Source organism: Piliocolobus tephrosceles, chromosome 8, assembly GCF_002776525.5.
Source record: "Piliocolobus tephrosceles isolate RC106 chromosome 8, ASM277652v3, whole genome shotgun sequence".
In the NCBI taxonomy this organism is placed as follows: Eukaryota; Metazoa; Chordata; class Mammalia; order Primates; family Cercopithecidae; genus Piliocolobus; species Piliocolobus tephrosceles.
Genome location: NC_045441.1, coordinates 1,413,751 through 1,430,163, shown reverse-complemented (window position 1 = coordinate 1,430,163; position 16,413 = coordinate 1,413,751). Strand labels below are relative to the sequence as shown.

The 16,413-nt window shown below is 53.7% G+C and overlaps 1 protein-coding gene across 1 annotated transcript in view; it reads right to left on the bottom strand.

Moving 5' to 3' along the window:
- The window catches only part of SDK1 (sidekick cell adhesion molecule 1), a 985,027-nt gene that overhangs the window by 97,955 nt on the left and 870,659 nt on the right, over positions 1-16,413 (bottom strand). The window contains exons 34-35 of the mRNA XM_026449463.2: positions 15,006-15,109; positions 11,768-11,838 (exon numbers count right to left, since the gene is read on the bottom strand). Coding sequence (XP_026305248.2) covers positions 11,768-11,838; positions 15,006-15,109 — 175 coding nt within the window. The remainder of the gene's footprint in view (positions 1-11,767; positions 11,839-15,005; positions 15,110-16,413) is intronic.

Genomic DNA, 16,413 nt, shown 5'->3' with positions numbered 1-16,413 from the left:
TCAGATGCGGGATGAAGAACAGGAACCTTCTAAGCTGTGACCAGGAGATGGCTGAAGATGAGGCCATGGAGCCTCGTCCAAGGACGGGTGTGCACAGAACTTCTGGTGCCGCGCCTCACAGAACTGAGGTGGCCCTCACACCACAGCACCATCCTGCTCCCCGGGCAGAGCCACGGCCTTGCCGCACGAGAGTCCCTTTGCTGTGGGTTGAACTGTGTCCCCCTAAAAGACACGCTCAAATCTAAGCCCTGTCGCCTGACCTTATCTGGAAATAGGGTCTTTGCCCTGAACCTGACCTTATCTGGAAATAGGGTCTTTGCACTGAACCTGACCTTATTTGGAAATAGGGTCTTTGCACGTGCAATTGGTGATGACAAGGTCGTACTGGATTAGGGGGAGGGTCCTAATTTGATGAGTGGAGGGAAATTATGAGAAGAGGGAAGTTTGGACACAGGACACACAGGTGGAACAACCAGTGAAGATGGGGACAGAGACTGGAGTAATGCGTCTGTAAGTGAAAAACGCCAAGAGTTGGCGTCGGTCACCGGAAGCTGGAAGAGGCAGGAAGGATCCTCCCTGGAGCCTTCAGAGGGAGCAGGACCCTGCCAACACCCTGAGTTTGGACTTCTGGTCCCCAGAGCTTTGAGAATAACGCTGTGCTCTTTCCAATCACCTAACGCATAGTAACTTGTTTTTCTGCCCCTCCGTAAATAACACATCCTTGCAATCCAAACTCTCTCCCATCCTCAGTCGCTGAACCCAGGCACCAAAAGGGGTTGGTTTAGAGAAATCGCTTTCTCTTTGGACTCTTGCTACTCACGAGGCAAAACCCACACGTGGAGGAAGCGGTGTTCTTTGCACCCCAGGCTCTCTGATAGAATGACCTGGATATCGAGCGGGGCTTGCACTGCGGTAGTAACGAGGAACAACACTCACTCACACATGCAACATGCGACACGCACGCACCAGAGGGGCACCGTGTGTACCCAGCGGACTCAGGAGGTTTTCTAAAATGAGGTCTGCTACCACGTTAGCTCAAGCAGCCCCCAGGTCACTGCCGCACAGGGCTGCAGCAGCTGTCCCTCTCCGTGGACTTTCTGACTCCCCTACGATACTCCCAATTCAGGAATAGCACGAAGGGATATAATCCCCCTGTCAGGCGCAGAAAAGCATAACGGGAACACCTGAGTGGATGTGCTGGGTCTTTGCAATCCACATCCGAGGGGCCCTGCGAACCCACACCCTTAGACACCACTCCAGCCTGGACACAGCTCCACTCCTGGCCTAGGGGTGTCCGACCCCAGTGTGCAAACCCAGGGGCTGAGAGAGCTGTTGTTCGGGGGGCTGCGTCTGAATTCCCAGTGTTCCCCCCACGGTGTGCTTGTCAGTGCCCCACAGCCCTCTTCAATTTTGCAGAAAGTTACAAGGGTCACGTATCCATCCCGTGGGCTGCAGTCCCAGGTCCGAGGACTCCCGCTGCCCACCACGGAGCAGAGATGGGGACACGGCGCTGCCCGGCATCTGGCTCCAAATTCTCAAATGGAAGGTGGAGTTGGGCTATTATCTGGGAGGGACTTTTTTTCTGCTGGCTTTTCCTTTTTCTCTCTTTATCCTTCATTGGCTACCACCAGCAGCTGAGGGGACCTTGGTGCTGGCTCTGCTCCAGCCTCTCTGCTCTGGCCCCGGCTGGCCGCCTTCACAGGGCCGGGGTGTGCTCAGACACCAGGCCAGAACTGCCGAACCAGAGCCTGGGACTTCAATGTCAAATGAGGCTCTCTTGTTTTTTGCTTTTTTTTTTTTTTAAAGCTATAAAAAAAAAAAACAAGACACCCAGCTAAATCAGAATCTGAAAATGATGGTTCTGGAATTCAGATGTAACTGGGCATCCCAGGTTTTCTCTGGATACCCGCTCCCTCCCTGGCACTGCTTGCTTTCTGTCGGGACAACCTACAGATGGAAATGCCTTTCAAAGCGCCTCCAGTAATAGAGCTAGAGAAACAAAGCAGAAAGTGAGCCAGCACAGATGAGGGTCTCTCCAGGGTGCGGTGTACCCGAGGCAACGGCAGATGATCAGCAAGGCACGGCAGGGTCCCTGAGGCACGTGGCCACCCCATCCATCCACACCCTGTGGCCACTGACCACTTTCTCCAGCAGGGAGCCCTTCACTGGCTCAAGGGGTTCCCAGCATTGCTCAACTTGCCAGGAAAACAAAATAAAACCCAAACCTGACCAGGGAGCTATGAGTCTGGGAAGCTGAGAGCTGGCAGCAAAGGAGAAGTAAGAATAGGAGACACAGTCCAGAGGCTGGATGGGGGAGCAGGTGGGGGAGGCTACAGTGTCTGCTGATTGTATTAAATGCTCTTTTTCTTTTCTATGATTTTGACAATGGAGCAGCGTTTGGGATGCCAGCAATAGTCACTCACAGGTGTCCTGCGCTGCTCATTTGCTCCTTCTCCAGCTCCCCCATCTCGGGCCCCCAGTCCCGCTCTGCACCCCTTCCCTTAGGGCTGGGCATGTCAGACGGTCTCCTAAAAACCGGGGGTGCTGATGGGTCTCCTGTTCGATGTCCTCCCTGTGGAGTCTACAAAATCGTGTTCAGAGCAGATTTTAGGTTTTCAGTTGTTTTACTCCCACTCTTTAAAAATTAGTCCCTTGTGCTAGGAGTGGGCACCGGTCAGCATTGCATGCAATTGCAAACTGGCTCCAGACAGTGTCGTGACGAAAGCACCACCAGAGATGTGGGGGCGTGGTGGAAATCCTGTGTGTGCATAACACACACACACACACTTGCACATCCACTCACATCACCACACAAGGGGGTTCCAGGTCGTCTGTTCTTTCTTTTTTTGAGACAAGGTCTCACTCTGTTGCCTAGGCTGGAGTGCAGGGGTGCGATCAGAGCTCACTGCAGCCTCGACCTCCTGGGCTCAAGCGATCGTCCTGCCTCAGCCTCCTGAGTAGCTGGGACTGCAGGCCTGCACCACCACACCCGGCTAATTTTTAAATTTTCTGTAGAGATAAGGTCTCACCATGTTGCCCAGGCTGGTCTTGAACTCCTGGGCTTAAGTGATCCTGCAGTTTGCTCTTTCAAACTCTAGCCCTGGTTACTGAGACTGAAATTAAAACCCTTATTTTGTAAGGCATCCTTCTTCAAACGCAACTGTTAGCCACATTGAAATAGAAGGTTTACTTAACCTCCTTCTTAGAAGAAATACAATGGCTGGAATAGTTGGAAAAGTCAGTATGTGAGACTGAAGAGAGGCAATTGTCCACAGGCCATCTGGCTTTCGGAGAGAGGAGACAGAGTGGTTTCTGCACTGAGCCCCAAGCAAGTGTCCCCCATGGCTGTTTGCTCTCCATGGTCATTCTGCTGACTACGTCAGCCATAAAGAGCATCAGCCCTAAAGCGCATCTCTCCTGTGTGACTCGGGCCACTGCAAAGAGGTGGCTCTAAGGGAGGCAGGAGAGCACTGTGCCCAGGGGCCCTCCCACAGGGAGGGAGGGCAGTGCCCGGAGCCACCAGGAAGGCCTGGTGCTCTGGCTCCTTGAAAAGCTGCACCTGTCTCCTCACACTGACTCACTAAGAGCTCAGGGCACCTTACGGGGGGATCACAGACAAACACTGAGCTCCGCCCCTCGGTGAATGTATTCCAGCCTTGCCATCTCATTGCATCTACGAGATCTCCTGAGCTATCGTGCACCAGGTGCCAGGGAGTGAGTGAGGAAGGCGGCTCTGAAGCCTCAGAGAGGGTGAGCTCTGCTGGGAAGAACTGGAGGATAACTGCAGGGAATGGCGTTTGAGCTGCCCTTGGAGGAGGAGGTGGCTTTTGATGAGGCGAGAAGGGCTGGCCCTCTGTGAGGTGGGCACGGTGCCTGGTATAGCCCCGCTAGACGAGAGTGAGGGGTGTGAAGGGCAGGGGCAGGTCTGGGTGGGTCTAGGAGCAGCAGCCAGGCTACGGGGACAGTTCCCAGCACCTGAACCAGGACTACCCCAGGTCCCAGGTCAGTCCCCACTTGGGTGGGCTCCCCAGAAGGAGACTGGCCAGAAAGGAGCTTCTTCTAATCCACTGGAGCCATGGATGGGTTTGGTGGGTTCCTGGGTTACTGCTATTCCCGGTAACAATCAGTCTTGCAAAAATGCACGTACAGGAGCCCTTTGCTGAAGGAGCCCGAGACTTCCAAGACCCTGGGGGCTTCTGACTTTCCTCTCCTGGGCCCCTGACAACCACACAGCAACACGTCCCCGCTAAAGGCTTTCACCCAGCACATGGCTGTGCACCCAGAGAGCCTGCTTTTTTTGCCCAAGGCTCCTGGTCCACCCAGATGGTCCCAGGTGGTCCTGCTGGGAGTCCTGTCCTTGCTGTTCACACTGGTGGTGGGGTGGGAGTGGCTGGAGTCTGGGCAGTGAAGATGAGCGACCTCAGCTTCCATTTCTGGACTCTGCACTGACTATCAGCAGGACGAAGAGGCGAGCAGACAGATCAAAAGCTTACAGGCGGGACTCTGTAAGTACCAGCCAAGCAACTTCACCCTGAGGTCGCCTTCAAAGCCTCCCTCTCGCCCCAGATTAGACCCGTGGCAGCTCCAGGCACTGGGACCTCAGAAGCAAGACTGCAGAGGCCTCCAGCCAGCTCTGCAGATACACAGACGAGACAGGATTACAGAGAGCGCAATTTACTTGTGGGGGAGGAGGGAAGCTCGGGTGTGGTGGGGAGGACTGGATTCAGTTCACCAAAACTATCAACTAAGCAGGAAGTTAGGAGGTTGGGACAATCAAAATGTTCTCCCTGGGGACCAAGTGTGGCTTCCCAGCCTCTGGGGCTGGAAGATGGAGGTGAAGGGGCCGAAGGTTACCGATCTTAGACTTGCAGATATTTCTAGCCAAGATGAATGAGACGATTTAGAGTTATGAGAAAAGGCCAATCTCCCTTGCCCAACAGACAAAATGTCCATCAGCCCCCGGGCTGGGGCCACATATGGCCTACAGGCTAACTGATGCTGTTTGCACCAGAAATCCCTGAAGAGTCAAAATGCATCCCCTCCAGGCAGGAGTCTTCCAGGCTTGGGGAGGGGTCACAGGCAGCCATACCCCCACCCCCCAGAGGGTGGCTACCTTGAAGGCCGCAGCTGGCGGAGGCCACTCTGTCAGCAGGTGCCATCTTGCCAGTGGGAGCCTCACTTATAAAGGGTCCGGTGGCTTCACGGAGATGCCCAGGCCTGCCTGCAGGGGGTTCTGAACTGGGTTCAACCACATTTCCCATTCCTGGACTTTGGGATTAACCTGTCTATAATCCATGAAAGAGGCTCTCCAACTCCAGAGGTGCTTGGAGGCATCAGTAGGGTAGCTCCATGGAACCCACGAGGTCAAGGTCAGGCTCTAGATTCGGGTCCTGGCCTTGCAGCCACCTTGCAGTATAAGTTTGGGCTGGCTGCTCAAACTCCCAGGCTCAACCCCGTGTCCACAACAGGCAGAAGTCTGGCCAGATGGTCTCCAGAGTATGACATGACTTTAAACAAAAGATTCACTTTGCACCACAGACCCGTGTCCCCAGCCAGCCCTTCGCATGTCCCTGACTCTGCATATGCCCAGGGGCAGGCCATGTTCGGGTCTTGTTCATGTTTCAATGCCCACAGCACCTGGGCCAGGCCTCAGCCATGACGGATGCTTAGCCAGAGCCCTGGGGTGGAGTGGGACTTGCTGGAGTTCAAGATGACCTCATCTGTGTGTCACTGCACCCTGGCTTGGCCATCTGTGTGGAGAGGAGCTTGAAGGGAACTGGGAGCCCCACCTCAAAACACCTTCCCTCAGCCTGCCATGCCTCAAAACACCTTCCCCCTGCCTGCCACACCTCAGAAATTCGCCAGCAGCCTTCCAGAGGTTCTTCATTTTTCAAAAGCCCGTTTTTGTTGTTGTTGTTGTTTTTGTTTTTTCCGAGACGGAGTCTCACTCTGTCACCAGGCTGGAGTGCAGTGGCATGATCTTGGCTCACTGCAACCTCCTGGGCTGCTCACTGCAGCCTCCCAGGTTCACGCAATTCTCCTGCCTCAGCCTCCCAAGTAGCCGGGACTACAGACACGCACCACCACGCCCGGCTAATTTTTGTATTTTTAGTAGAGACAGGGTTTCACCATGTTGGCCAGGATGATCTCCATCTCTTGACCTCGCGATCTGCCTGCCTCAGCCTCCCAAAGCGCTGGGATTACAGGCGTGCCAAAGCAAAAGCGCCTGTTTAAATGCAAATGACCTGGTAGGAGTGTGCCTGGGTTTTATCACCAGGTAGGGGAGGCAGGAGGAAGTCGATGCTGTGGGCAAGACCTGGGAGGGTGGGCATCTTGGAGGCCGCAGGGTTGAGTGGAGGGAAGGCCTGGCGGTGGGAGGAGGCAGGACCTGCATGGAAAGCCTTCCTCCCTCCAGCTGCCTGCACGGGGACCCATGGGCCGCTTGTCATTGCTGGCCTCTGTGGAATTTCCCACCCAGCTCCCTCTGCTGAGGTGGGGAGCAGCAGGGCAGGACCTAACTCTCCCAGTTCTAGAGACAGGGAGCTGGGCTGAAGGACGCTCAACCACGTGCCACTGTCTCCTGCAAGTTCAGGCAGAGCAGGTGCGCAAATCCCAGTCTGATCCGGCCACCGTGGTCCCCCGGGCATCCGAGCTTTCACTTTCCATCCTGTGCCTTCTGCTTCCTGGAAAGTAGGACAGGGATTCTCTCCGGAGTTCGTTCCTGATGGGTCTGAGAGCACAGGAGACTCAGCACGCAATCCCCACGAGACACAACACCAGCGATGTCACCCGTGAGCCTTTCCTCGGGCTGTGCCAGGGGCCACGAGCTTCTCCAGCCTTTCACCACAGGAGCCCGTCCGTCCCACCAAGTGCGTTCAGATGCCCCTCCAGCCAGAGTTAGTTTTGTTCCTTCTGCTGTCTTCCTAGTAATGCCTTTTAGAGCTCACCACGCTTAATGAAAGCTCTTCACATTCTGCGGCCTGCCTCGGTCCCCTCCAGAGCTCAGCACCCCATGCAAGAGCTGGTCCTCTGTGGGTGATGGCACAAGTGAAGAGAAAAAGAAACAACCCCAAGATGTGTTCTGAAGCGGTGGGATGCCTCCCCGCCTTTGCCCAGGCAGAGGTAACCCTCCTCCGGGAAAGTGCCTGTTACACTGACAGCCTCCCGCATGGTGTGATCCATTGCTTAGGAATTTTTTCTTTGCTAGAAAACAGCCTCAAAACCCACTTACAGGCTGGGCACAGGGGCTCATACCTGTAATCCCAGCCCTTTGGGAGGCCAAGGAAGGAGGATCGCTTGAGTCCAGGAGTTTAAGACCAGCCTGGGAAATATAGTGAGGCTGCATCTCTATGAAATTTTTTAAAGAAGTAGCCAGGCGTGGTGGTGCACAGCTGTAGTCCTAGCCACTGGGGAGGCTGAGGTGGGAGGATCTCTTGAGCCTAGGAGTTGGAGGCTACAGTGAGCTATGATTGCTCCTTTGCACTCCAACCTGGGTGACAGGGAAAGACCCTGTCTTTAAAAGAAAACACAAGCCTGGGCGTGGTGGCTCATGCCTGTAATCCCAGCACTTTGGGAGGCCAAGGTGGGTGGATCACCTGAGGTCAGGGGTTTGAGACCAGCCTGACCAACATGGTGAAATCCCGTCTCTACTGAAAATACAAAAATTAGCTGGGTCATGGTGGTGCAGGCCTGTAATCCCAGCTACTCAGAAGGCTGAGGCAGGAGAATCACTTGAACTCGGGAGGCAGAGGTTGCAGTGAGCTGAGATCGCATCACTGCACTCCACCCTGGGAGACAGAGGGAGTTCTAATCCTTAGTTTTTAAACAGAACTGGACTCCATGCGAGGCAAGGATTGACTGTCCTACTAAGAAGAATCAAGCCTGACAGTGTACTAGGGGAGGCATTTAAATCGGTCTGTAGCCTTGAAATTATAGCCTGTGTGTGTTTGTTTTTTTTTTCGAGACAGGGTTTTGCTCTTGTTGCCCAGGCTGGAGTGCCATGGCGTGATCTTGGCTCACTGCAACCTCCACCTGCTGGGTTTAAGCGATTCTCCTGCCTAAGCCTCCCAAGTAGCTGGGATTACAGGTGCCCACCACCATGCCCAGCTAATTTTTGTATTTTTAGTAGAGACAGAATTTCACCATATTGGCCAGGCTGGTCTCGAACTGACCTCAGATGATCGACCCGCCTCAGCCTCCCAAAGTGCTGAGATTACAAGCATGAGCCATTACGTCTGGCCCTCTGTTTTCAGTTTTTTTTTTTTTTTTTTTTTTTTTTTGAGACGGAGTCTCGCTCTGTTGCACAAACTGGAGTGCAGCGGCCGGATCTCAGCTCACTGCAAGCTCCGCCTCCTGAGTTCCTGCCATTCTCCTACCTCAGCCTCCCGAGTAGCTGGGACTACAGGCGCCCGCCACCTTGCCTGGCTAGTCTTTTGTAGTTTTTAGTAGAGACGGGGTTTCACCGTGTTAGCCAGGATGGTCTCCGATCTCCTGACCTCGTGATCCGCCCACCTCAGCCTCCCAAAGTGCTGGGATTACAGGCTTGAGCCACTGCGCCCGGCCCTGTGTTTGCATTTTTAAAGAGATTACTAAAAAACAAAAACAAAAACAAAACAAAACAAAACAAAAAAAAAAAACACACGTTTACAGGTGAAACATTTTATTTGGAATGCAAATCTATATTTAAACCGAGTTTCTTTTTCTTTGTTCTTTTTGTTCTGATGCAGTAAATTACTCATAATTTTAATTATACTTCAATTGCCTGGCAGTTGACAAGCATTTATTTCTACAGGACGTTGTATTGACCACCTCCTGTTCTTGCAATTAGTTTGTTCTGCTGGGCTCTGGAGGGGGACGGCTGAGGCACACACCAGCCCGGCTCCTCCAGGCGGCACTAGGCACGTCCCTGAGCTGTCCAGCGGCACCAAGGGCGGCTCAAGCCCTGCACCATCCACTGGGGCTGACAGCAGGTGATGCCTTCACAACCCTTGTTTGGTGGAGGTGACGCATCCCAGCCCTGACACTCACTGCCTTTATAGGAAAGAACCTTACCTAGGTGAGGTATTGGCAGGCTGCTGCCACGTCGACAAAGAAAATGGGAATTTTCTGGTAGGATTCAGCATGGTACAAAGTGCCAATGTTCTTGTGGTCGACCGTGTTGGTGCAGGTTAGGAAACGAGCACTTGGGACTTTGCGTTTCCCTTTTGAATGTCTCTGACCTCCCACTGGAGACCCTCACGGGAGTCAGGGCTGAAGCTCGGGTCTGGGGGTCTGGTGGGCCCCAAAGACTGCAGATGTTGCATGAGACCTGAGCTCAGCTTTGTGACCTTCTGTTCTTACAAAGGAGGAACCCGGAGCCAGAGGGGCCTCTCAGGGCCATAGTCGCCCGATGGTAAGTTGCGGGTGGGTCCTTTGCCACTTTGCCAGTGGCTCCCAGACAGATCAGGGGCTGTGGCTTCCCAGGGGCAGGGGTGGGGCCCAGCTGTTTTCTTGGTTCCCACTCTGGCCCCCTTATGCTCTGGTAAGCTCAGCAGGGTTGAGTGCCACAGAAGCGCTCTTCCAGTTCCACCAGGAGACGCTGGGACATTCTTTCATCCCCTGGAAATGTTCCTATCCCACCCAGAGAAGGTGGATCCCTTAGGAAGACAAAGGCAGCCGGGACGCAGCCCTGCACACCTCCACGGACACTTGAAGGAGATGACACACTTTTCACAGGACCCAGCTTGTTAAAGGCCCACTCTCCATCCCTCAGATAAGTGGCAGTAGCAAGTGATATGCGGGTGAATCACATAAACTGTCACTTTCATACCTCAAACATAGTCATATTTCATGGGATCATATAGCAAGACGTGGGAAGCGGAGACCCTCCCAAGCTCCCCCGGCTGGCCCCACCCACAGCCCAGCCAGGCTCTGCTCACTGGGTTCCTCTCTTGCATCTCTAGCACCACGCACCTCAAGCCCATGCCCATGAAGGCTGTGGCTGGCGCTGCTCACTCAGCACGTCTCTCTCCCGGCCCAGCAGGCATCTCTGGCACCTACTGTCCTAGCCTGGTCCTCGTCCTCCGTGCTGCAGAGTGAAGCCACTGCTCCTTGGAATGGCCCCTCTGCAGGGCCCTGGAAGACACTCTGTCTGGGACACCTGCTGGTGGCCTCGGCTGTGTTTCCCAGCATCCCTTCCGTTTCCCGCAGCCCCTCCCTTCCACAGAACCCCTTCCTGTCTCCCTAGTACCAGTAGAGGGCATGTGGCTGGGAATCCCCCTCGCTCTCCAAGGCCACGTCCAGACCATTGTTCTCCTCTTGATTTTCTCCTGATTTCCTGAACCATCATTCCCACCTGCTGCCTCGGGCACCCTGCCATTGTCCTTGAGGACAGCATCAGCTCCGAGGAAAAATCTCGTGCCCACCAGACCGCCCTCCCGACCCCAGCCCAACCCCAGCTCCCAGCAGCCACTCCTAGGCTGACCTGGCCTTACGCTGCACCCGCCCCATGCCAGCCCCATCCCACCATGTTCCCAGCTCCCTGGCAAGGCAGCCCCCACTCTGGCCTCAGGAACTTCCCTGCGGGCCAGAAGCTTCGACTCTGCCCTTGTGCTTGGCTCCCTGCCCATCTGTCTGTTGTGTCTGTTGCCAGCCAAGTTCCAGCCCTGGGGAAACTCAACATCTGCCTGCCCCGGACCCGGGCCACAGGGCGCAGCTCCCCACCCCACTCTTCAGCTGGGATCTCCCTGGGGCCTGCAGCCCTTCCTTCGGCAATTTTGTCCCTCTGTTACATTTGTCATCAATGTACTTGTTAGTAAGCATTGCCCACAATTGAAACTAATGGAAAGAGACGGCAGCGTGTCCTTCAATGCCTTACCGGAGCATTGCTGAGCAGGCCCACCAAGGAGTGTGTAATTATCTGGAAGAACATGCCTTTGTTTGACTCACCGCGCACTGGAGATTAAAGACCCAGACTTAGCCAGGCACAGTGGCTCACGTCTGTAATCCCAGCACTTTGGGAGACTGAGGTGGGTGGATCACCTGAAGTCGGGAGTTGAAGACCAGCCTGGTCAACATGGTGAAACCCCGTCTCCACTAAAAATACAAAAGTTGGGTGTAGGGGCATGCACCTATAATCCCAGCTACTTGGGAGGCTGAGGTAGAAGAATCGCTTGAACACGGGAGGCAGAGGTTGCAGTGAGCCTAGATTGTGCCACTGCACTCCAGCCTGGTGACAGAGCAAGACTCCGTTCCAAAATAATAATAACAATAATAATTAATAATAATAATAATAATAATAATAAATAAAGACCCAGACTTTGAGAAAATACGTACAATCCGGTAGATATTTTGACTGGCTGCAGATGACTTCTCTAGAAAAGCTAACTCCAGTGGTTGCAGTTTTACTGCCCTGTAGGGCAATAAACAACTTGTGTATACATAGAAGCCTTGCTCCAACGTCCTCGGTGAAATGCCGAGACATACCCAGTTCCTCCAACGCTCTCAGACTGACCTCCCCGTCCTGTCGGTCCGTCCCGAAAAAGGGGAGTCGAGTTCACTCTCTGCGTGCATCGCAGCCCTGCTTCCAATGTTTTGGAAATTACACTGAGATGATAACTGACACCATTTCCCCCTCGCGTTTGTGAGTCTGAGGGGGTGTCTCCCTGGTTCTACTCTCAAACGCTTAGTTCAGGGCTCCGCCTGCAGTCCACGTCCAGCCATTGTGGCTGAACGTGCAGGGAAATGAGAACACATTTGACAAAATGCACGTGATTCCCCGCGCTCTTACCTGCCACTGTATCAGGACAGAGGACGTGGTGTGTGGCGTCGCTGAGACGGATCCCGGGGGCTCTCCTGGAACTGAAACACACAGGAGAGAAAAGCGGGGATCAGGGTGGTTGTTACGTTCTGCCGCCCTTCCCAGGGTCACCCTCAGGGAGTGTGGGAGGCTGATGAGCCCTGCCTCCTTCTTTCTCCAGGGGTCCCCTTCTCCTGCCCTTCCTTGGGGCTTCCCGGAGCTTCTCCTTCAAAGCCTGTGCCTGGGATAGGAGGAACCCAACCCTAACAATGGCCCTGAGAAACAGACCCAGACTGGGCTCTCCCTGTGGTGGACATTCTGAGAGTCGCCCCTCCAGAGAGGCTGTCCTGGAGCTCTCTGGCTCGAGACCTTCCCTGCAGGGCTCAGATCTTCTGGGAGAGGCAGGGAAAATATCTTTTTTTTTTTAGATACCTAGGTGAGAGCTACTTTTCCTGAATAGGACACATGATCATGCCAGGTCACTTGGTTTGAAATGCTAAAGGGCTGTCAGGAAAGGGGGTCAATTTCTGGTGAGGCTGCAGCTGGCTGGGACAGCAGGGTTAAGTAAAGAGGGATCTGCCACGGTTCTGCTCTGCTCTCTGGAGGGACAAGGTTGGTTTGACCTTTGCCCATGGTCATGCCTTGCACTCTGGCCAAACTAAACTTCTTGTCATCTGCCACATCCAAGAGACCTTCTGTGCCCCTCTTCTCTGCCTCCTCTGCTCCCTCCAAATCTGTGTGGTCCTGTCTTGGCATATTGAACTGAACTCTTATGCCTCCCCAGCTGTAAGATCCTGGGGGCCCAGCAGAAGCACGACACGCATTCTGCATCCAGTCCATATTCACTGAATGGAATGAGGATGTTCTTCCCACAGGCCCACTTGTACAGCTAGCAGATGCCTCTCCACTCATAACCCAAGATTGGGTCCCAGGGTCACCTCCTCTGTGATTTTCCTCTGGACCTGAGAGGCATCCCCTCGTCAGCCCTGGCAGTGCCTGCATCAGTCACACCTCCACCGTCCCTGTTCTGCTTTAGGAATGGGTCTCCCTCCAACCCTCTTAATCTCCTGTGGTTCCAGCTTAATGGTGGGCCCTCTAGCCAGCTTCCTGACAGCCCTGGTGACACAGCAGTGCCACTACAGGGAGTTCTCAATGTCCTCGAGTTGTGAAGTTGTGCAGAGAAATAGAAATCACTGTAAAAAGAAACTGTTCATCAGTAAACCGTACACATAGAGGACTCTCCCTATCATGCCAAGGGTTTCCCAACCCCTGGAGAGAGTCTGTGCCTGTCAATCTCTAGATAGTGTAAGACAATACAACACAAATACAATGCAAATCCATTGCAAAAAGAAAACTGCACATCCCAGGAAAGACGATGACAAGATAGGTGCATCAAAGCCCGATTTGAATATCAAAGGAGAAGAAAGGCCTCCGGAGTCTGAAGAGGCCCTTGAATATTTTTTTTCAAAAATGGTCCTTTTGGATGCCGCCCTGGAAGGCAAAGGAGGCTGTTGCACTTTGCTCTCACACAATCTGTCAGAGAGATTATGACAATGACATCAGCTCGTGTGGGTTTTTGTCCTTTAAGATTTAGTGCTTAGTTGCAAACATTACCTCAACTGTGTTAAAGGTAAGGTTAAAATGAATGCATTTATATAGTTTTTGTTTTGTAATTTGGTTGCCACAAAGCCTTTCCCTTGTGGTTTAGTGTGACATTGGTCCCCACTTTAATGGGGAAGGCTTGTCCAGTTACAAGTAGCCTGGGCCTCCAGGTTTGCTACAATAAAGCTGTGCAGTATTTGCATGTAACCTGCACACATCCTCCTGAATACTGTAAACCATTTCTAGGTTACTCAGCAGTCCTCCTACCATGTTCTAATTTGTAACACTGTTATATAACAATGTTACAATGTTATAATTGTAGGCACCCTTATGAGTAATCTAGAAATTGTACAATGTCATAATACTCTCCAAACAAATACATAGTTGTTACACTGTATTTCTTTAATTTGTATTTTTAACTTTTTTTCTGAACATTTCAATCCACAGTTGGTTGAATCCAAGGATGTGGGACCCTTGGACAGTGAGCTCCTGGGGCTGATCCCAGCTCCTCAGGGCCCAGCAGGGCTCACTAAGGCCCTAGTCCACCCCATACACCTAGGGCGGCTCCTCTCCTCCTCACTGGCTTTCCCCACAGCTCCAATAAACCCCCACGATTTGTGCTCAGAAAACAGTTGGGCGAGAGGCAGGAGCCACAGAAGCCAGATAGTGCTTTTCTAGGGGCAGGTGCACTTTTCCTGGGAGCACAGCTGGCGCCTGTTGGAGGCTCTTGCGGGTTCTGCTCTGCTGGGAGTGCAGGGTTTGCAGCAAAACAGCCTCTATGAGTTGCTGAGAAGCCAGGAATGGTGTGCTCAACTCCTCTGCTGGTCCCTGAGGCCAAGGGAGGCCTGTGTGGGAGAAACCACACTTCCAGGTCATCAAGAGAGGAGAACGGAAGATGTGAGGTCACAGGGTGAGCCAGTTGGAAATTGGTTTATTGGAAAATTCTTCTACTGGAGTGTTAAATGGAAAAGACAGTGCTTTGGGGGTGGGCTGCGGGAATGATGATGAAGCGCTGCTGGGTGAACTAAGTGCTGGGTTTCCGGCCTGGGAGCTGAGCTATTCTCCACCACCCATTCTTTTCCATCTCACCCGTCCTGTGATCACCGCTGGACGCGGCTGATAGAGCTGCCTCCCGGGCTCGCCACAGGCCGGGGCCACAGAGAATCACAATCCATCTTCAGGGCCAGCGCCGCCGAGATAGGACGGAGCAGGTAAAAACAGCACCTGGGACTCTGAGGAGACCTCACTTCCCATCACTTACCTGCGCTGTTGTCAGAGAGTGGCTGGTGAATGAGAAAAACTGGGAAAATCTCTTAAAACCCAGCTACCCACTGACATTTATTTTTAATGACCCTATCAATTATTCAATTTCTGGGATGCTAATGGATAGTAGGGGCTTTGGAAGCCAATCAAAGAGCCTTCCATTCCATTTGGAAGCCCTTGAAACCTTGATTTATGACCACAGGCTGTGCGGAAACTCTCCAAGCTGTCCGTCACTAATGGAATTCTACTGCTTGCCACCGCTCCCTGGTGACCCCCTTCCTGGCTCAAGACGAAAGGGGGGCCTAAGTGTCTCGGGCTCCGGGGGCAGTGGCCAGGAACGCAGTCTGGGCCCCGGGTTGCTCACCATCCTGCAGCGTGGTCACCGCCTCTGTCTCCGAACTGAAGTCGCTGTCCCCAATGTCATTGGTAGCTTTCAGGCGCAGCTTGTAGGAGGTGAAGGGCCTCAGTCTGCAATGTGGAAGAGACCGTGACTGCCGGGGCTCTGCCTCCCTGTCCTGCCCTCACGCGCTCCTGGTGAAGCCCTGGGAAGAGGGACAAATCCCTCCCCTGCCCTGAGAGCTCTGGCCTCCTGTGTGGGCCCGAGACAGGTCAGCGAGGAGGCTGTTCTTGGGTTGGACTCAATCACTTCCTGGGTGCAGTGAGCAGGGGCTTTAAGAGGACCCTGGACCTGTCCTGGGAGAAGCCTTTGAACACCTGGATGGTCGAAATCCTCAGGGAGAAAGGAGCTGCACAGAGGGCAGTGAGTGCAGGCGTTCTGGCCAGGGGGCATATTCTGCTCAGGGCTCCTTGGGGAGGCACTGCCAACCCGTCACTGGAGTCACCTCTGCCACTCCGGTGGGTACCTCACTGCTCTCCAAGGGATCCAGAGAAATCCTCAGGAAGCGCTAACTCCCCGGGCCCTTGTGCTGCTCAGGAGCGTAAAATGAGTTCCCGCCTGATTCCTACGCTCCGTCCTCCTGGAGCTCTTTACTGGCCAGGCCCAGCCTTGCAGGGCTGTCTAGGGTCCACTTCCTGCCCGGCTGCAGGCAAGAGACCCACTGGCCCCGCATCCCTACCATTTGCTGGGGCTGACATGGTGCCAGGCACTTGGCAAGTGCAACCTCTTTCAACACACGCGAGCTCTGGGAGAGGAGGCATCATTATTCCCATTTTGAGGATGATAAAACGGAGGTCCATTGCTGCAGGACTAGTAAATGGCAACAGTCACATGTCACTGTACAAAAGACCACATCCTGTCAAGCATCCAAGTGAAAAATGCCCTCAGCCCTTCGATGGAGATGTTAATGGGACTCATGCTTCCCTGAGGTGCCTTCTGGTGTTAGCACTTCAGGCCTACTTCCGTCTGCTCACCCACTTCCTTCCTCCCTTTCTTCCTCTCTCCCTCCCCTCCTTCCTGCCTTCTCTCCCTTCCTCCTCCCTTCCTGCTTTCCTTCCTTCCTTCTTCCCTTCCCTCCTTCCTCCTCTCCCTTCCACCTCCCTTCCCTCCTTCCTTTTCTCTTCCCTTCCATTCCCTCCTTCCTTCCTTCCCTTCCTTCTTCCCTTCCCTCCTTCCTTCCTTCATTCCTCCCTCCATCCCCTCATTCCTTCTCTCCCTTCCTCCTCCCTTCCCACTTTCTTTCCTTCCTTCTTCCCTTCCCTCCTTCCTTCTCTCCCTTCCACCTCCCTTCCCTCCTTCCTTTTCCCTCCCTTTTCTTCATTTCCTTTTTCCTTCCTTCCTTCCTTCCTTCCTTCCTTCCTTCCTTCCTTCCTTC